Below are 21,833 nucleotides of genomic sequence, written 5' to 3' on the forward strand. Positions count from 1 at the left end.
CTTCACAAAAGGCCCAAACTGCCTGTTCCACCAGTTAATCCTCCGCCAGAAGATAAAACCCTTCCAACCACTTGAGGACTTTCAAACCACATTCCACACACTGCTAATCTCCCGTAGTGACAGGGGAAACATGATCCTGACTGGTGTTAAACAGAAGTAACCGCCATCACTTAGGGTCACCCAACACACCACTGCACAACTTGTAACATGATACAAGAAATTCTACCACATTTTTCCCATACTAAGGCAACTGCACTGGCTTCCCTCCCAGCAAAAATACTATTTATGACTGACTACATTATCTAAAAGGCAACCACGACTAGCACAACTGGCAACCTAGATAGTAAACTCTTCACCTCAGGAAAGTCAGATACTCTAGGGGGCAGGCCATCACTAGGTTTTCAACCAACTGGACGCACAAAGAAAACACTAGAAACAAGCCACCTCTTGCTCTGCACATGCCTACTTGAAGAGCATCCTGGTGGCAATCTAGACTGCCAGAATGTTCTTGCAGTTCAGGAAGGAACTCAAAACCTTAATCTTCAGTGAATACCAAGGTGCCACCTAGGCGCCTTGCAATTTTGCGTTAATCCTACCCCAATGGCCGTAACCTCCCATGCCACATTTCGTAACCACCCCTTACTTAATATGTTACCCTCAACCACATGTACAGAACCAATTTGCCTCTTAGCTAGGTTTATACTATATGCAACATGAATGCAAGTAAACAATGTTGACAAACAGTCACAGGACTGATGTGAGTTTGTGTGGTTAACTCTTGGCCATAGGTCCTTCACATTAAATAAAACAGTGAGGAGCTAATTTTGCACCTTAACGTAATTTGATGGTGGGGAGCTGTTATGTTACCACTTTAACGTAGGCGGCTCCCCACCACCAAAATGTTGTCTTTTGCACTATGGGGTGCACATGTGCAGGGCAAAAGGAGGCATACACGTGTGAGCACCGCCTCTTGTGCTGCACTTTTGCATTCTGCAGTGCAAAGTGAGTAAACGCTGGTTGGCATGCTTGCAGACAACGTTTACTTTTAATTGTGGGCACCGCTTGCCATGCTCACATGACAGGCAGTGCTCACCATTGAAATTAAATGCTGTCTGACATGCTTGCAAGTCGGCTAGCATTTAATTTGCACTGTGAACGCTGATTATCATGACCACATGGTACACACTCTTCAATAGTTTAATTTCAATTGTAAACGTTGACTGCCGCGCTCTCAGCACTTACAATAAATCCCTATGGGGTCCACCTGCTTTTTTCTGGTGTACAAAGCCGGCAAAATACTGGAGCATTTGTATGGCGGAGATTCCGCCCCTCCTCTCACCATACAAATGCTTGAAAATGGAAGCAACATGAATAAAAGGTGTTAAAGCCTTACTCAAGGCTTTTATGCCTTTCATTCATGTTGCACCCCATTGAAAATTAGCTCTTGAGAGACTTGAACCATTGCACTTAGTTTTTTTATATTTGGGATGAAATATTACAGTCCTTACAGCACCCCCAGTGTATACAACTGTTCAATTCAATTCCTTGATTTTGCATGAATTCATCTGTAACTTGAAATAGTATCTCTGCCAATTGTTTGCTCAAGCACGGTCATTAAAAAAAAAAAAAAAATAGCACGTTTCTTTTTTTGGAACTTCCATCATCAAAAGCTCAATAGCTTTTAGTTGGGCTTGGTTTGTGAAGGCCATTGAATTGTATTCAAGGTGCTTATTCAGGGCCAGACAGCGGGATGCACCTACCAACTGTGAGAGTAAAGAAGGACGGTGGGGAGGAGGGGGGGCAGGCTATATGGGAACTGACCCAGGTATTCTAAGCCACAGACACCCCATACAAAGGATTTCCCCGGGAACGGTAGGGGGTAATAATGCATTGCGGGTATACATAGTCCAAGACACTGCCCTATGATTAGCTAAATAAGGGGAAGGGGAAAAGTAGCACCATCATAAACAGTGTAGTGGGAAATCCCTTGGGACCGACTGGACCCGGGATACCACAATCTGAAGCACATGACCAGTACGAGAGGGATCTGCAAAAGGGGGGTGGGGTTTAAGCTACTCATTGCAAGAAATAAAACAAATAGAAAAATGTGATCTAATTACAGGGCGGTCAGCCAAACCCGTAAGGCAGCAGGGAAAAATGGCTCTGTACAAGTGTGCCAGTCACATGACCGCTGATGCCCATCGGCAGGCGGCTGTGGGAAAGGAACACTGGATGGAGTGGAGGTCCTGGGAGAACCAATCAAACGTAAAGTTCTTGAGCTCTGGGGAGGTGGCCAGCCTCCAAAGTATCCACCACAGAAATTGCAAAGGCCACCATCCAACAGGTATTGTGTCAATGTCCCCTTTCCCACGAGCTGCAGGGTGTCTCATGTTCCATTCTCAATGGTGCTGACCAGTATATTAAAAGTTCCGGCAGTCAGCACAAATGTTACTTTAGTAATAATAAGTTGTTGCAATAATAAGTTGTTGCAGGGTGGGGTGTGAGTAAATGGGGTACCAAATGGGGAGGCATTGTAATGGGAAACTGTTAAATTGGTTGCTTCAATTACACATTACTAATCAACGTAAGATATGAAACTACTGTTTGTAATCCATTCAGATGTCAGCCACTCGATCAGAGTTTATGCACTGTTCTGGTTGATTTGTGCTCATCCAGCTATAATAAACAGCGTTGCTTCTTGTACAGTGTTGGCTCTAGTTTTTGAGTACATGGTTTTATTATGCTCCAATTGGTGGACCCGACTACATTTTTGGAGGCCCCGGCGAGATATCTCAGTGCTCTGTGTACTGCTGATGGAATCCAGGCCGCCCTCCCTGGGGGCGCGGGTCTGGCGACCGCAGACCTGTGCACTGCGCATCACGAGGAGGCTCTGCAGACGCAGAGTTCACAAAGGTCTGCCAGGTCCCGAGTGCCGTCCCGCGCTCAGTGAAAGGGGGAGCCCACAGTGGAGGCTGAGTGCCGAGGGGACTCGAGAATATCCAGGACTTGAGTATAACCGTGCAAGAAGATGCTGCATAACAGTGCAGGTCTATGGTAGTGGGAGGGATAAATTATTTTTACGGTGTATAGGACACATCCTCAGAGAAGGGAGTACGATAGGCCATAGCAGTGTAGATTTTAGAGCATAGCACCTGATAGGGAGTGGGCGCTGGTGTGGGCATGCCTGCGGTAGAGCAGGAGAGGTGCTTAAGTGTGTGGCAACTCCGTTAGACAGGAATGGCATGTAATGCAGGCAATTGTATAGTTGCGTCATTGGGGGTATGAGTTGTGTTGTTTTTTGTAGAAAGGGACACGCGTGTGGTAGTTAGAGTCATTCAGTGCTGAGGGCTCATGGTGGACGGGTCAACACCAAGAGGTAGCTCATGTAAAATAGCAGGCTTTTTGCATTTCAAGAGTAGGAGTGTGCCGGTGATATATGGTTAGACACTGGACACTCTTGTGCTAACATAGGGAACAGTGAGCCTGTGGAGAGGGCTGTCTAGTACTAACTTTCAGTGAGTGGTTGGGCCTATGGAGAGGGCCATTGCGAACGAGTGGAGTCCCTGGTAGGCAGAGTGAACATTTAGAGGTGTGATTGGGAATAAAAGAAAAAAAGGGGGAAGAGTTGGGAGAAAAGAAGGAGGGGGGAATACAGGGTAGTAGAATAAAAAGAAAGGAAATCACGGGTTATGTGGACAGCCCCCTAGACCACATGTGCTGCAAATTGCCCCAGTATCGTGATTAACTATTAAAATATAATTTCCAGTGGGCCTTGGAGACTGCAGGCCAGTATTTCCATGTGTGGCCTGGGGAAGGGAAATTTGACAGTAAGATAATAGAGAATATGTTCTCGTACCCATTAACGAAATATAAAGACTCTAAGCTAAAAAGCAGGCAAAACATATTGGGTCTGTGGAAATTATACGAGGAGACTAAAGGGGAAAAATTGAAGAAAGAAGAAGAAGAGACAGTGGCAGGGGTGGTCCAAGCTCATTACCCCCGCTTTATGGGTTAGTACTTGACCTTATAATTATAATTGTTCTTTTACAACAGACTTAATACCAATACGTGGTTTCTAAGCCCGGGAATCGAACCAGTGTTGCACAGCTTTGTCTTGCTTCCAATACAAACATGTTGCCCTTGAGCTATCCTTCCACCCCCAACCTTAGAACCAGCCGCAGGGTATTCTAACCCTCGCTGGGAAACCTCAAAGGGGGACAAGAGAAAAACAGTGGGGGAAAAGAGAAAGAAGCACAAAGAGAGGAGATGCACATGCGGGGCAAAAAAAATATCTATCAGAGATCTAAAAGCATGCGTGCCAAAAGGTGGATGTGTTATTTAGTGGAGCAGAATGGTTGATAGAGAAGGAAGAGCAAGGGGGATAAGGGAGAATGGGTATCGGGAAGAACACAATTCCAAGTAGATGGGGAGGACAAAGAGGAAGAAACAAAGAAAAACGATGACGTGGATGAGGAAGAAGCAGAGGAAGGGTTATTAGGAGATGAATGGGTGATGGGACAGTGACAAATGGACACCGAACAAACTTAGGCAAAGGGGAAGAAAAGAGCTGAAACAACAGGACAGTGATGTTTGTGACAGGGACTGGTCCACCTCCTTGCGTAGTAGGAAAGGGAAGGTAAAAATGGGGTTAAGCTGCCAGAGAGTGAGGGATGGGACTTAAGACATGGGTAATGCCTTTACTAGCGAAGGGACTAGGGGTAGAATATTATGTGTCCTGGCAAACAATGGCCCGGACAACCTAATATGTAGACTGCCCTCCCTAGTAAATGGGCCAGTAAATAGATACAGGCACTCGAGAAAAAGACATCAGGGGTAACGCTGGCCATAGGGGATATGAAACGTTTGTTTGCCACAATTAAAGGAGAACAGGCTAATAACATTTAGAATCAGGCTGGCTATAAAGGAGTGAAACTGAGCACCAATGCTCATGATGGAGCTCCATTTCACAATTATCCAGCACATGTCTGGGAGGGTCTAAGAAGCATGTATGCAGACAGCTATGACCTGGGGACAGAGAAGGCTTATAAAATGAAAGGTGGCAGTGACCCAGCTGAATATATCAAGAAAGTTCAGGATTTATGGACCCAATAGACGCGAAGGTCCCTGGACGAATGCATACCATTGTTCTATCACATACTAGTAAAAGGTTGTCAACAGAGGTACAGGCTTCCTTGGATACGATAGTGGGTATATAAGCTAATGGTTGACCCGAGATACAAGCAACAATAGTACATTACTGTAAGAGGAAGCAGGAGAGCGAGAGGCAGGCAGCCGAGCATGCCACAAAGGCAGAAACAAATTAGTACAAAAGAAACTGGCCAAATACACCATGGAAGGAGTTAGTGCCAGCCACTGTTGTGGTGCCAGCACCACGGGGTGTTTCCCATAGGACAAACACCACAACAAGGAGGTTACATGCAGCCGCAGTATGGACCACAATGTGGAACACCACCACAGGGGAATTACATGCATGGGGGAAACTTCCCAATAGGAAGAGGGTTTTCACAACTAGGAAGAGAGGGGTATTGAGGAGCAGGATACACGTTTTTCGTACCATGCTACATATGTCAGAACATGGGACATGTGGCGCACACCTGTCCATTTATACAACAGGAACAGGCAACCCAAGTAGCACAACAGCAGGGGCTTCAGATGCAGTATCCTCCAGGGCAATTACAACCAGCGCATGTGCCAGCATAGCAAGGAGGAGAGAAGCCCCCATGAGTGCTGCTGCCTGAGAACTAATTTCTGCGCTAAAACGATCGTTACCAGCTGTTCGAATCCCAGCACTGCGAGCCGACAAGGGGTTCTTGCAGGTGGCCGTTTGCTTCCTGGAGGAGGCAGGGCCTGTACTGCACACGTGATACATCACGTGTTATTCACCAACTTCAAAGCCCAGAATGAACCGCCTGAGCGGCGAGTGCTGCTGCCTGAGAACTAATTTGTGTGCTAAAACGATCGTTACCAGCTGTTCGAATCCCAGCATTGCGAGCCGACAAGGGGTTCTTGCTGGTGGCCGTTCGCTTCCTGGAGGAGGCGGGGCCTGTACTGCACACGTGATACATCATGTATTTTTTACCAACTTCAAGCCTCGAGTGAACCGCCTGAGCGGCGAGTGCTGCTGCCTGAGAACTAATTTCTGTGCTAAAACGATCGTTACCAGCTGTTGAATCCCAGCATTGCGAGCCGACAAGGGGTTCTTGCTGGTGGTCGTTCGCTTCCTGGAGGAGGCGGGGGCTGTACTGCACACGTGATACATCACGTGTTTTTCACCAACTTCAAAGCCCAGAGTGAACCGCCTGAGCGGCGTTGAGCCAGACAGGGGTAAAGTCCGGTGACTGTTGTGCGACTGTTTGGCGCTGTGGCGCATAAGGTACTTTTGAAGCAGATTATTATTCATTACACTCACGTAGCCCATACTGTAAATTTGCTTTCTTAAGCACACCCACTACCTAACCGATCCATTTATATCCTACTTGTTTGGCCACAAATGAGACTTCGGAGCTCACCCTTAATGGAAGACATGGCCGACCAGGACGGCTCATATTTGGGTGGAGAGGGTGTGGCAGGGCCAGTAGTGTCTAATTATTCCGCCCCAGGCCCATCGCAGCCAGCTCCAGTGATCACTCATGCCCTCATTCACACAGACAGACAGCAGATAACTGAGGCAATTATTCCCTCATCTCTCATTCAAAAGGGTTGGAAAAGAGGGTTGGAATACACTTTAACTACAAAAAAATCCAGAGCAGAATTAATGACCATTTTCTCAGAAAAAGGAGTACCAACGACCTAGCTGAATTAACAGATATTACCTGGCAGCTTTCTGATCAAAACCATGAGGACGTCGAAAGAACTCCTGCTACAGAACGTCCCCAGGTAATTCCGTTGTCATCGAACAATATTTCAGAAAACAGAGTAAGACTGACTGGAACTCAGGATCAACAAGAAGAGCCCACAATTTTATCCTCAGAGGCGCCCTCTTCGGCTAGTGAAAGCACACTGGCAGCTTTGAGTGTTGTTCTTAACTCTCTGGTCTCAGTGTTTGAACTTCTAAAAACAGAAGTACAAACCCAAGCAGGTCTTTTGCTGGAACTCTCTAATGAAGTCTCAAAGAATGAATCAACAATGACGCGCTGAACAATATCATGAATACTATTTTGATTCCTATCATAAAAGACTCACAAATAGAGGGAGTGAAACAAGGGCTGGACATCGCCCAAATGTACATCTTATTAAAGGAGGAGGCAAAGGCTAATGTCGTAACACAAGAGCTCTTAAAAAATCTCCCCTTGGAAATTCAAAACTTTAAAAACCAGAGTCAGACTCTAATTGAAGAGGGTCCTATCGATTGTTTTGATGATACCCCGTTGTCAGACTCAGTCTTAGAAGAATTTAGAAGACTAGCAAATGTAGACATTGAAGGAATAGAAGAGATCCTGGAGAGGTCACTAAAAGCAAATGCCAAAAACCCTCATGACTGTTCGATTGGTGAAGCAAACTTGAGTTTTGGGGCTTCCCAGAACTCCCCAGAGAAGAAAGTAGCAAAAGCGGAAAAAGAGGGGCAGTTCCATGGATACCCTTTTACATCCGCAGCTGGAGAAAACTCTGACAAAATCTAAGAACCAAAAGAAAACAGCCCCTAAAAAAACAGGAACAAACTTATTCCTGAAAAAGTTGGCAATACCTCTCAAGGAGAAATCTTTAGAACCCACTGCTGCCACATCTTCGGTCATAGAATCCTCTCATATCATAAACTCTATCAAACCCAGTATCAGCAAATGGGGTCCCAGCATAAATGGAAAAAAAGGCTCCTGCAAGAAGTATTGAAGGATCAAATGGCACTAAGGTACAAACTTCAAATGTTGGCATGCAAACTGAACCTACATCTTCCCTGATTGCAGCCCCAGACAATCAAAATCCAACAGTGGGCCATATAAACATCAAGATAGCCCCAATATTTTTTAAAAAAATAAGGCTCAAAAGGAGAAAAGAAATAAAACCAGCTGTGAGGACTCACAAGAAATCTGAAACATTAAAATCAAACTGGCTCCTATTTTTTTAAAATCAGTGGCGAAACCAGTACTTACAATATTAGAATTGCACCCCCCAGCCACCCCTTATTCATGATGAGGTGGCAACGAGGTCTGCACTAAGTGAAGCTGACTGTCGGAATGGCTGGGGGAAATCCAGAAATCTTGAATCTCTCCCCCAGGGTGGAGAAAGAGAGGAGTTAGACGGATTCCATTATATTACAACTGCAAGAAAAGCGGAACCAGAAATGGTAAACTTTACAATCCCAAAGGCTTGGTTAAGACTTGAGAGACCCAATAAGTATACATCACTCTGCAGATCAGTCTTACTGTTGGAAATTAAGAAAAACTACAATCTGTTTCTCTTTGCCTCAGAAGACATAGAGTACGTTAAATTCCTGGCAATCGATGACAAATATTACGTGGAGTTTGGTCTAAACTCAAGAAGAGCCCAACAGGCCCTTTTTAGTAACAAAAGTGAGTTGGCTAGAGCAGGCCTGCTGGTATATGTATCAGAATAGGAAGACAGGCCCAGAAATCACTCTAATACAATACGAATGGGATCGGAGGATGCATCCAACTTCGTAGGAGTGGTCGGAACATCGAAAGAGCCACCAGGGAGTATGGCACCTGGGTTTAAGTTAAATGAGAATCTCATAACAAAACTCCCTGAGATCATCTCACAAATCTTTTTGAAACTTGGGGAGGAGCAAAATAGTCTTTAGACAAAGGGTTTAAGTCTAGTCTCTTGGAACACGAAAGGTCCTAGCTTCTTAAAAAAAAAAGAAACTAAAAAAGGATCTGCTGCAAAATAATTATATTTTGTTATTGCAGGAGACCTGGCTCGTTAACCCCATTGAGATAGAGGGTTTCACAGTTTTAAATCTCGCGGCTTCACAAAAATTGAAAGGGAGACCAGCAGGAGGACTTTTAATAGTACTCAAAAACTCCAGTATTAAAGAAACTGTACCCCTGTGCAATAACGTGGTGGGCATACAAGCCTGTAAAGTAGAGATAGAACTAGATGTACCTCGCGCCACCCTGGTGCTTATTAATATTTATTGGAATCCAGCCAGCACAAATCTCCAAGAGTTCACAGAAATTTTACATTCTATACTCATGGCGGTGAAGATTGATTATGAGGAGCCCACATCATTCTAGCAGGGGATTTCAATGTAGATCAAATCAACCCAGGGAGTGTGAGGATTAGGCAACCCAAGCCGAGTACACTGCGGAAGGGTAAATACTGGTGGGATTTCCTTTCATCCTGGGATTTTGAAAGGATACATGAGAAAAATAGGGGTGTGGAAACAGGAGATCCTACATGGCGCCAAGGGTCCTCTCAATCCACACTGGATTACATCTTCGTAACATCGGTTCTCACAGTTCATTGCCCTAGTCTATTGGGAAGGAGGCAGTGACCATGCAAGTTTTCGGAAATACAGAAACCCCGTAATCATCTCACCTCTCAGGAATTTGAAGGCTCAAAGGGAAAACTGAGAGTGGTTAAATATAAACATGGAGGACAAAAGCTGAACAAACTTCTCGAAGCAGTTCCATCTTCAGTGTGGATAGAGGAATTCCACCCAGAGAAATTTGGGAACTTTGTGTGGTCCATTTGTCTTCCAAGCGAGGTAAAGGCTGCAGGCAAACAAACACATTTCCATCACTTCGATGAAGAAACACACAAAAAGAAGAGAACCCTGCGACAAACACTCCGTCTTATAAGGAAAAATGAAGTAGAGGACGCCTTCGGTTGCATGCAAAAACTTAAGAAGGTTAAACAATCCTACAGAAATTGGACAAAGAACCACAAACATCAAAAACTGCAAGAAGATGGGGAGAGAATGCTCTACTTCCTTAATGCTAACAACTGTAGAAATTTTTGGGAGGCGCTAAATCAACTTGAGACTGGCTATAATAGTTCCCTATGCAACCTGATTCCAGAGCATAATTGGGTGGACTACTTGTCCAAAAATTTTGAACATCCGGGATCCAGAGAGTTCATTGTGCCTACTTCCAGCTGGGCATTGACATTTAATGAACAAGATATCGAGGAGCTCATAGCTTCCTCTTCCATGTCAAAGGCGGCTGGGCCTAATGGACTCACCTATCAGGTGTTAAAAAATCAGCATAAATTATGGGCAAAGGTTCTGTACCATCTCTTTCAGGAAATCCTTAAGAACAGGATATATCCTCCTTCATGGAAGAGTGCATTAATTATCCCATTCTTTAAGGGGGGTGATAGGTTAAGTCCAGCAAGCTATCAACCTATCGCCCTCCTGGATATAGACAGCAAACTCTTCATGCAACTATTTCTGAAAGAACTTATGTCGTGGGTGGACTCTAAACAGATCCTCTCCCAGCATCAAACGGGCTTCAGGAAAGGACTTTCCACCAGCTTAAATAGACTCTTCATGAACCTACTTAGTGAAAGAACCAATGAGAAGGAGGGTACTCCGCTATTTGGGGCCTGGCTCGACCTGTCCAAAGCATTTGACCTAGTGGACAGGTCCCTCCTCTGGCAGAAGCTCTATAGCTGCAGGATTCCAGCACCCCTGTTGGCCATGCTTATAGAGCTGTTAGGGTGAGGCTGGATGATTTCGGCAATCTTTCGGAGGTAATACAGGTACTCAAGAGAATTCGGCAAGGGTGTTTGGGTGCCCATTTATTCTTTAACCTGTTCCTGTCAGACCTCTGAGATTTCCTAGCCTCTGCTTCGATGGTATGTCCTAGGATAAATGGTAGAAGAATACATTGGTTGGCCTATGCGGACGATCTTGTCCTGTTGGATGGTCCAGCGATTGGTCTGCAGCAGCTCTTGTCCAGACTAAGCGAATATGCCAAACTAAATGGCCTTATAATTAACCCATTAAAGTCCAAGATACTTATATTCAAACACCCCAAGAAAAATCTGTCCCCTAGGAACTGGATCTTGGACGGTAAGGTAATTCCTCAGATTGATGCGCTCTCTTACTTGGGCTACGAAATCTTAGCTTCCCCAACCTTGAACAAAGTGATACCGGTTATATTTGAAAAGACCTCTAGAATTACTGCTCAGATGAAGAATTTGAATGGAAAATTGTGTACATTTTCAATACTTCCACTCATCAAATTCTATATAGGCAAAGCAGTCCCAGTTCTCCTTTATGGCTTGGAAGCAAAACCTCTGCTTTGGAACTATGATTGGAACAAAATCGAGGGTCGCTTGTGGAAAACAACACTGCATCTTCCATTGTGTACCCCACTCGTCAGTTTGAGATTCGAACTGGGCTTGATTTCCCTGGCCTGTCGAGCGGATTGGAAACTCCTGTCTCTTTACCGCAACATAATAACAGCAAGTGTGACTATTCTTTACTTCGACGCAAATGAACATCTTAAAAAAGCAAAATCGAAACAACTTCCTGGTTTAGAGGGAAAAGTGAGAGGTATCCTGCTCAGGTTGGATCTAACTACAGAAACGCTTATTCAAAACCCTATGAAGGTTAAAAAACAACTTGAAACGAGCGACTGGATCCAAACAATTGATGGAGTTAGGAATCTTAATCCACCAAATCTCTTTCTGAAGATAGAGAGAAAACTTGGCACTCTTCCATGTTACCTCCAAAAATTTCCTGAACGAAGTATAAGAAATGACTTTCTTAGGCTCAGATTAAACATAGTTTATACGGGGGAAATCTTGGCTCAAAGAAACCAGGGTGATAGAGCAAAAAAACTTTGCAGGCACTGTGACTCCCCGAACTTACAATCACTCAAACATCTGCTGTTGGAGTGCGAAGGCACATGGGACACAAGATTACAGTTGTTGGGGAGATTTGTAACTAGAGAGGAGAGCTTAGCACAGGATTCCTTTTGAGATAGACTTATTACTGGTCAAGAAATTATGCTCACTGCTGCAATAGTACACATTTTAGAAAACTGTTCTATATTAGTGAACTGTTAAGCCATGGGTCTTTTAGTGAGCACGATCGATGAGCTGGATTTATCTTCCCTAGTCACCCTTGGTGGTCTAGATTATTTGTATTTCGGTTGTAAACAAGTGTTTTCGCATTTTTTGTAAAGGTTTTCTTTGTAAAAACCAAAAACAAATAGAAAAAAATAGAAAAAGACAGTGGGATAACGCTCCGAGTGATGGTTGAGCCACCCGCAGTAGCAAACAGAACCACTTTGGTGCTGGGCAAAAAGTGATACCCCATTACACAAGGGTCAGCATGGTAGGAGGGAACCCGTTCCCCTTCCCGCTGAATAACACACATCAATAGGGGGGCCCACAGAAACTCTGAGCGTGTCCAGTCCTAGCAGTAACTAACGACCGGGAAGAGGAACCCGAGGTGGTAGTGAAAATCGGACCAAGAGAGTTCTAGTTTCTCCTAGATAAAGTAGCAACCAAATCCTGCATCCGGGAGGGGGGATTCCCATTATCTAACAAAGTGATGGATACGCAGGGCTTTTCTGGGGGTGGTGGTCGCAGTTCCAGTAACAAAAGATTTACCATTAACCATAGGGACACAACACCTCGTAGCTCCCTTACTGTACTCCAAAGACACACCCATCAATATCTTGTGGAGAGACCTGCTCAACAAACTGAATGCAACCATATTGTTCACAGAGAAAGGGATGGTGTGCTCCACGCCCAGCATTTACTATGCCCGGGTAGCAGCTCTTCTCTTGGCAGCTCATGCACAAAGCACCTTGCGAGCACTGCCACTATACCACAGCATGTTCCTGTACGGGGTCAAAGTTCTGCTAGTATGGGTCCCGGGAATACAGGGGAAGGCGTTCCGACCAGCTTCGGAATTCCTATTCAGACCACAGTGCCAGAAGGATGACTTAAAAGGGAAAACAATGGCGTTACAGCTGGAAGAAGCAGTAATACGCAAAGACATGGTGATTTTGTTTGGAACAGACGATGACAACATGGACTGGCGAACAGTGATGTGCATTGACCCCACCTTGACAATTACAGGCGTATCGGATGAACAGTTGTTCGCCAATGAGGAGGAGGAAGGAGAAATGGTGTTCCAGATACAGATATCTTGCCAAGTTCAGATATTGGAATTGTTTTTCCCATTTTTACACAATTAGTGAAGAAGGAAAATAAACAAACAGAGGGAGATTTCAAAAGGGTGCTGGATGAGTTATGGACCAAGGGACCTCACAATGTCGGGGTACTGTAAGGGATTGGGGCAGTACAAATAAAACCGAAACAAGGGGCCCTGCTGCCCCAGGCAAAACAATACCCATTGACCAGAGAAGCAGGGATATATTCTACTTTGGACGCATTATGGCAGCAAGGGATAATTCAGACATCTACATCAACCTGTATCACAGGATTTTATCCGGTAAAGAAAACAAAGGACGGTCATGGCGCTTCATCCACGATTTGCGCCCCCTAAATTAAGTGGTAGAAGCAAAATTTCCTGTGGTTCCAAACTCTGCCACAATATTGTGCAAAATCCCATTGAAGGCAAAGTACTTCACGGTCATTGACTTGAAAAATGCCTTCTGCCTGCACCCAGAATCAAGATATTTGACCGCCTTCACGTATCGCAGAACTAGAATTGAACACACTTGTTTGCCCAAGGGTTACTGCGAGTCACCCAGTATTTTCAATAGGATAATACAAATGGATCTATACAATGTGCAAACATCAAACACTGTGATTTAGTGTGTTGACGATCTGCTCATATGCAGTGAGAGAGAGGAAGAGTATAGTACAGACTCAGTACATGTTTTGTCACTACTTGCAGAGAAAGGGTATAAGGTGGATAAGGCAAAATTACAGTATTGCCTAGAAGAGGTTGTGTGCCTGGGGCAAATAATATCCATTGAAGGGCGTAGAATAACACCCGAAAGGATACAGGCCATTCATTCCACCACCCGCCCATGAACGGTGAAAGAGATGCAAAGGTTTCTAGGTCTATGCAATTACTGCAGAGCATGGGTATTTGATTATGACACAATCAAGAAACCCCAACTGCAGGACCTTAAGTAAGCAAAACAAGAGAAAACCGACCTAAAATGGACATCTGAAATGAATGAAAGTTTTCACCGAACTGAAAGACGCACTGGCACATGCACCAGTTAGTTACCCCAAATTACAGCGAAAAATGAGTTTTTGTTTTTGCATTCAAATGGCTCAGTGATGCTGGTTGTCCTCACACAAAAGAAGTTGCAGGGACATCAACCACTATCTTTCTACATTGGAAGCATAGACCCAGTAATCCAAGAACACTTCCCTTGCAAGCAATCGTTTGCGGCTGGAGCATATGCAATTGAGAAGGCATCAACGATTACCACGGGGTGTACGTGGAACACTCATTATACGCCATTCTTGAGAAATCAAAAAGTACACTTACTACCCAAAGAGCATCAGGATGTGAAGTCATATTAACCAGCACAGCCATAGAGGCGGTAAGGTGGTCCCTCAGCAATCTACCTAGCAGAACCTACACATGAAGGAGATTACATACATGTAGCACACATGGACAGGATGGACGAGAACGTACAAGTACAGGAGGAAGAAATAGAAGGAGCATACATAGACTATATTTATGGGTCATCAAGTATTGACCCAGAGACAGGAAGGAGACATACTGGTGCGGCAGAAGTGTGCTGCATATACCGGGGAATATGTAATAGCATCTCAGCAGCGACTACCTTCACATTATTCAGCACAGGCAGCAGAATTAGTGGGGATAAGAGCCCTAAAAATGATGGAAGGGCATGCAGCAAACATCTTTTCCGACTCTGCCTATGTCACGTCGACTATCCATTCAGGACTGGCACGGTGGGAAAGGAGGGGATTCAAAAGAAGTGACAGATCCACCGTACAACATGCAGAACTACTAAAAGAATTAATTGAGGCCCTAAAAGTTTCAGTAGAGGTGGCGATAATACAATGCACCACATACACAGGCAAACAAGACAGGATTTCAATGGGGAATGAAATGGCCAACGGAGCAGCAAAAGCAGCCGCATACATACAGGTGGGAGGGGGTTTTCATAGATACCCCGGAGAAGGGGAAAAGGTGCCACTCATTGCAGCCGAAAGGAAGACGAGTGGGGTGGAAGAAAGGGACAAAAACTTTAACACAATCCCCATAGTACACATAATAGAATTACAAGGAGAGGTGGCAAAAGGGGAAAAAGAACTATGGATAATAAGAGGATGTTCCCTGTAACCAACAGCCCTTATTTGGGTCAGAATAGCACAGGAAAGCCTGAAATGCCCAGAAAATTGTTAAACGTAGCTTTAGAATGGCTACATTTCCCCACCCATGCTTCCAAAGAAAGTATAGCTGCAGAACTGAGTGAGGGATGGTACGTTGCAAACATGCATGAGCGAGTGAATGAGTTCATGGGAAATGTTATGGTTTGCAAACAGTTTCTGTCCGGCCATACTTTGAAAACTTTGCGGGGAACAATACCACAGATGGAAGGGCACTTGCATATCAATTATGTTGACATGCAAGAATGATGTGCCTCCTACAGCTACCTAATCGTATTGGTCTGTCCATTTTCACGTTGTCCTATGCAAATAATGATGCAAAATCGGCTGCAAAGTTCGTAGTGAGGGAAGTATTCCCAAGATGGGGTCTATGTGAGGAGATAAGGTCAGATAATGGCCAACACGTCGCCAACAATCTCTTTGAGGGATCAAACACAAACTTTTCCCAGTTTACCGGTCGCAGGCAAACGGGATTGTGGAGAGAATGGATTACTAAAAGAGTGCTTGGTTAAGCTAACCACTACCATTGGCGAAATTGTTTTATTTACTTCCCTCTTACACTTTCGCCCTTAAGAACTGACCTTCTGAGGAGCCCCACCTTATTGTGTGTGAAATTGTAACAGGAAGGAGAATGCATGCGCCTGTCCCTCCTTCACATTTAATTTTGGATGCTAACACTAGCTCAGAAATCCTTGGAAATTAAATTAAAGACTATTTAATTGAGATGACCAATGTGCTTCGCTACATCTCGTGCCAGGTCCAGCAATCTACAAGTGAGCTGACCAACATTGAAGAGTGTGCACAAGCCTGCCGAGCATTTCCACAAACACAGCCTCTTTGTCCAGGGTACAAAGTACATGTGCGAAATTCAGTAAGAAAGTGGAAGGAGCCTCAGTTTTGTGGTCCTTTTGAAGTGGTTTTCTCAACACCCAGGGCAGTGAAAATAAAAGAATAACATGCCTGGATTCACCACTTAGGCGTTCGTTGTGATACCAGCAGCACTTCGGGAAGAGGAGGAATCACTTAATGTGGAGTATTAGCCAAATTACATTAAGACTGTGTACTATAATAAGGTGTTACAGAAGACCCACAATAGAAATAGAGGACGCACAAGGAAAAAGAAGAGGGGGCGGGATAAAGGGACGAGTGGGGTAAATGTAAAAAGTGTATTATTGTTCTGCATCTTTGTTTTCTGTCTCCTTCTTTTCTGGCATTTAGTACTGGTGGTGAAAAGGGGGACATGCACAAGCAAATTATAACTAGACCAATAGAATTCTACAAAATTGTCAGGGAGCGAGTGCACATGGCCTCAGAAAATATATGGTATTGGGAAATGAAGAAGGTGGGGTGGGGGAGCACCAATGGTACATGCTACGTGGGCTCGCTCATCCCACAACTCACAGGAATGCCATAGCAATTCTTGCCAGAACAGATGACAGCAGAAGAGGGAGGATGTCTGGTACACATGGCCTTGTGCAGGACTATGGGTATGTTCCAGTAGCATACAGAGGAAGTAAAGTGGATTGATGAGGGGGGGAGGTCTACGAGGACAACTTCATACAGCTAGAGAATATGGCCCAGGAGGAGAAGAGTAAGCACCTGGTTCTGGAATATGTAAAAGAGGGGGCACAAAAGGGAAAACAGGTGCACAAAAGGGAAAACAGGTGCCCACTGTCCATAAAATAATATACTGCAAGAACTCCACAGGGTACAATGTGCCATGGGGCTGCACCAGACCCTTGATGCAGGGTTTGCTGCTGCACAATGGAAAGTGGGAAAGGGAATGGCACAGGGTCGAGCAAAAGGACGGGTGTGCTTCAAAGAAAGGGTGGTTAAGAAAATAAATGCAGGATGTGAGAACCTTTGGAACAGTTATGTACATGCTTTAACAAGGATAAACGAAAACCCAGGTCCAGAAAACAAAGCTGCTCACACAGTATTCTTTGTGTTTCAGAGCAAATGGAAGAATAATGCTGGGGATGAATACCGGTTACAGGAGGACGATGGACATTGCAGCATTGCAAAAGGGGACTACAACTGTGATGGACACCTGGTGGGTGTGTGGAACGAGAGAATATGCCCAGCAACCACCAGTTTGGAAGGAGGTGTGCGCACTGCTAACCTTCCATAATCCTACCTACCTTCGTTGTGCCCGGTGCATACTTCATACTACTCAATGAGTTGTTTGTGTATGAAGAGAAAGTGCCCGCAGAAATACAAAGAAACAAACACAAGGTAACAAGGAAAAAAAGGTCCAGCAGCAACTACATCTCGGCGGAATCCATAAAGAGCCTAGAGAATATTCCACCCCATGTGGAATTGTTCAGCTCAGCATCTGTCTTTTTTATTTCTCTCCTGCTTCCTGGTGTAAAAGCTGCAGCCAATGCAAAGTGGTTGCAAATCACATGTCACGAACTGCTTCAACTGGTAAATGCAACCAAAAAGGGACTCAATGAAGTGCGTGAAGAACTACAGGCCCTATGATTAATGACCCTTCAAAATTGTTTTTCGTTTTGGATCTTATGACAGCGATGGAGGGAGGTTTGTGCCATAAGATAAGGAGCACGTGCTGTACCACAATTCCTGCTAACAATGCTGCAAATGGAACAAGTACAGACGCAGTAGAGGAAATAAGAACATGAGAAAATGGTAAAAGAAACGCAAGACATTTCATCGGCAACCTGGCTGGATTAATTATTCACCTGGGCACCCACTGGCTTGTAGCAGCATTTAAGATAAATAACCCTGTGCTCATCGCCATCCTCATCACCACCTGCTTCGGTCATCTGATCATCCATTGGTGTAAATGCCACCAGCATAAGAGTGGGTATATAATGGCATTACTGAAAATTAAGGTTGAGGAGGTATTAGGTGAGGAACACCCCAGTATGAATGAAAGAGAGAATGAAGTAGAATAATTTTCACAGCACCCCCTCCAGACTTGGAAAATGACGAAGCATTATGGGGAGAGTGTTCACCTGATGGGACGCAAATACTGATTATTTGCAGCGGCAATTACAGACATTTTTAGGGGCTATTTTTTCACACTAGGGATTACTGGTGGCAATGCATTTACTACTGGCATAAAATGGCGTTCTCTTTCTGTAATGGGAGGTACTTTACCCACGGCTGTAAATACCACTTACTCCCTGTTATTATCATATTACCCTTTTAATTGGGTCTATAAGGTGACCCTTAGCGCCACCTTATAGCTAAAACTATTTTAGAGTATAGCTAGGGAGAAATGGCATATGAGGAGGGACACAAAGTTTGCAGGCGTTGTTTGGCTATTTGTTCACCCATTGACTGCCATGGCCCTGCTGATCCCTATGGCCATTGCCACCCAGTTCCTGCCCTTCTGGGCCCAAAACACCTCCTCCTGGGAACTCTTTGAGCTCACTTTCATCACACCCTACAATCAAAAGTTTCACTTAAAGTGCCTGTAATGTTTTTTCAAAGCAATCTTCTGAGAGTTAATGACTTAATTGGAGTTGTAAACGTAAAAATGTTTTAACCAGATCTGGCTCCTGCCATTCTTTTTCTAAGCACTGAAGGAATGTTGAAACAAGCATTGGCAAAGTCAACGTTTTAGCTTGAATATAAGTATTAGGCATTTCCCAGGCACTGAAATTAGATGCCCATGCACTCGCACCATTTTGCACCTGCTACCATGAATGGCCACTTAATACCACTACAGCAGTGCCTTGCAAGTGCCTTTGCACTATCTACACAAAAGCCCAAACTGTTGGCATTGCCAATGCTTGTCTTATAAACACTGCCGCTGAACTTTCAAGCGATCGAAAGGGACTACAATGCAACATGTGCCTTGTAACACTCCTAAATAAATACATTATTGTAATATATTCATGTTTGTTGTTACGCATATTGAAATTTAAGAAATCAATTAATTACAATCATATATGTCAGAGTTTAAGCTCTGCCCGCCATTCCATCAGCCTGATTCTCTCATGTGTTGCCATACTACTGAGTATGTCAGCCAGTAAAAGCCACACCTCCGTCTCGCGCACACTTGCACCTTACTCACCACTAGCTGCTGGGCCTTCATGCTTCCAAGTTGGTCTTCCAAGCCTCTGGATGGAAAGGACCTTCAGGCCGTGATTCTGGAGCGCCACGCCCCCTCCCAAAGGACAGGCTGGGAAGAGAAAACAAGACAGGTAAACACCGTTTCACTCGCGTGCCAACTGTATAGTCTCTAATCCCACTGGGCAGTCTTACATCAGCGCACTAAGTAACAGACAGGAAGCCCTGGTAGCTCTACCTAGCCTTTACCAGATGGCTAAGGGGAGGAGGGAAACACCATCCTTTCAGGGGAACGTTGAAGGATTTAAGGTACTAGGAGAAAGCATCATTCTTCTGCAGAATCACTACACATTCTCACACTTGAACGTTCAGTACCAGAAAATTAAAGCAACGAGGAAGAAAGAATAAAAAACGAAGAAAAACAGTAACAAAAACAGAGTAAGGGAAGGGGCGAAGGAAGGAAGGATAGACGACCTGGGCAGGACGTTGGTCCATCGCTAAAATAAGAAGGCAAGCGCCACGGATTTAACAATACATTAGCAGCTTTAGATCCGTAGCAAAGCTGTTGTGTCTACCTTAACATTATTTTGCAGCACAGTGGTGCGTATCAGCATCAGTATATCATACTGCCCCAAGTGTTGCATGGGTGTGAGGAGAGGTGCTAGGGTGTGTGTCTTTAACCTCTGTCTTTCTCCTACCACCAAATACACAGAAGCATTCGTGCTCTTACTTGTACCTGCTGGAAACCCCCAAATGAAAAAATACAAGGCACCCCTTTAGGCCAATGGTCTCAACACCCCCACTTTGTGGGGAACTTCAAGGAATTCAAACTGCACATTTTATCTTTTCTTCCCCTCTGTCATTGGTCTCCCTGTAAGGAATACCCTGTAGGGTTTCAGCATCATTCTGAATTCGAAGTTATGGAGCTGCTTTAAAACAGGTGACAGAGGGGGGTTGCAGGAAGATTGAGGGGACATTAACTATTAGCCCTTAACTGTGTACACAATGTGAGAGGGGTTTGAAGCTTTTCAGAGACACTGGGGTATACATCAAGGAGAAACAACAAGGGATATTGGCACCTGTCCTTATCACCTGACAAATGCCCGAGAATTGCTGTTTATTTGCTGATTGGACAAACAGCCTTGAAAGCCTGTTAGGCAGAAACCTGTGCAGTTCCCTCTGGGACCACTGCAAAAGATTTAAGACTACAGGTGTTTGGCAGTAAACCCACTTGGTAGGAGTCTGTACCACACAGATTCACTTGGTAGCTGTGGCTGAGCAGTCAGACTTCCCTCAAGAAGAGTTAGGCAGTATACAGAGTATTCACAATAGGTCAAAAGAACCTAGTAAAACAAGCACACACTGCCCATGGTGGTGGACCCAAAGTCGGCATGAACCACCTCCCACGGATGGGTCCCCCTTGGCATCGCCTCGATGACCGGCTCCCGCTGTAAGGGCGAGGCTGCCTGGCACCAGACACAAGCCGCCACAAAGTCATCCACCTTGCGTTCCAGCTCGGGGAACCACACCTTCATCCGGAGGCGGGCCTTGGTCTTGGCGGCCCCTTGGTGGCCCCGGTGTGCCAGTGCGATCACCTCCCCCACCTTTGACTGGGGGACTACAATCTGATCACCCCGGAGTAGCAGGCCCGATGCAGAGAAAGACAGTTCTTCGCGGACCTTCCATAGTTGTTCTAAACCAGTCCGGGCCTCCTGAGTGCGCCCCGCCAGGGCCTCGAGCGCTGACTTCCAGGAGCCTTGCTGCATGGACTGCCTCAGCACCTTGAAGCACTCATCCTGTGCCGCCGCAGCCTCCAACTCCTGGAGAGGCATGGCATTCGGCGTGGCTGCTTCCACCACGACTTGGACAGGCTCCTCAGCTTCTTGCTCACAGGTGTCACGGTCTCCCTCTCCAGGCGCTCCGGGGTGTCTGGATAGGTAGTCAGCTGCGTTATTTGCCCCTGGCCGGTAAACCAGGGTCACCCCATACTCCAAAAGAGCCAGCATCCACCTCTCAATGCGTGCCGGCGGCTTGGATGACGACCCTGCTATGATGGGCAGCAGTGGTTTATGGTCAGTAACCACCGTCACCGGGCGTCCGAGTACATAGAGCCGGAAGTGGCGGCATCCCCACAGCACCGCCAGCGCTTCGCGCTCAATCTGCGAGTAACGTTGTTCGGCGTCTGACAGTGCTTTGCTGGCATACGCGACTGGCCGGACGCCGCCGTCACGGTCAACCTGTGTCAACACAGCACCCAGGCCAAATGGGCTGGCGTCGACGATGATCTCCGATGGTAGTGCAGGATCAAAGAAAGACATCGTGTCCTCGGCCGTGAGGGCACTTCTAATGTCATCAAAAGCCGCCTGCTGCAGTGGGCCCCAATTCCAGATGGTGTCCTTTCTTGTCAGGGCCCGGAGAGGCTCAGACCTGGATGCCAGGTTCTTGATGAACCGCCCACAGTACATGACCATGCCCAAAAAGCTTCGCACTTCCGACACAGATTCTGGTGG

At 45.4% G+C, this 21,833-nt stretch overlaps 1 protein-coding gene across 1 annotated transcript in view; it reads right to left on the reverse strand.

Moving 5' to 3' along the window:
* The window catches only part of LOC138569550 (kinesin-like protein KIF19), a 3,041,213-nt gene that overhangs the window by 2,788,360 nt on the left and 231,020 nt on the right, over positions 1–21,833 (reverse strand). The window contains exon 2 of the mRNA XM_069647615.1: positions 19,328–19,435. Within this exon, the coding sequence (XP_069503716.1) occupies positions 19,328–19,348 (21 nt within the window). The 5' untranslated portion in view covers positions 19,349–19,435. The remainder of the gene's footprint in view (positions 1–19,327; positions 19,436–21,833) is intronic.

The sequence above is a fragment of the Ambystoma mexicanum genome, chromosome 2q (assembly GCF_040938575.1).
Source record: "Ambystoma mexicanum isolate Mex_15411 chromosome 2q, UKY_AmexF1_1, whole genome shotgun sequence".
NCBI lineage: Eukaryota > Metazoa > Chordata > Amphibia > Caudata > Ambystomatidae > Ambystoma > Ambystoma mexicanum.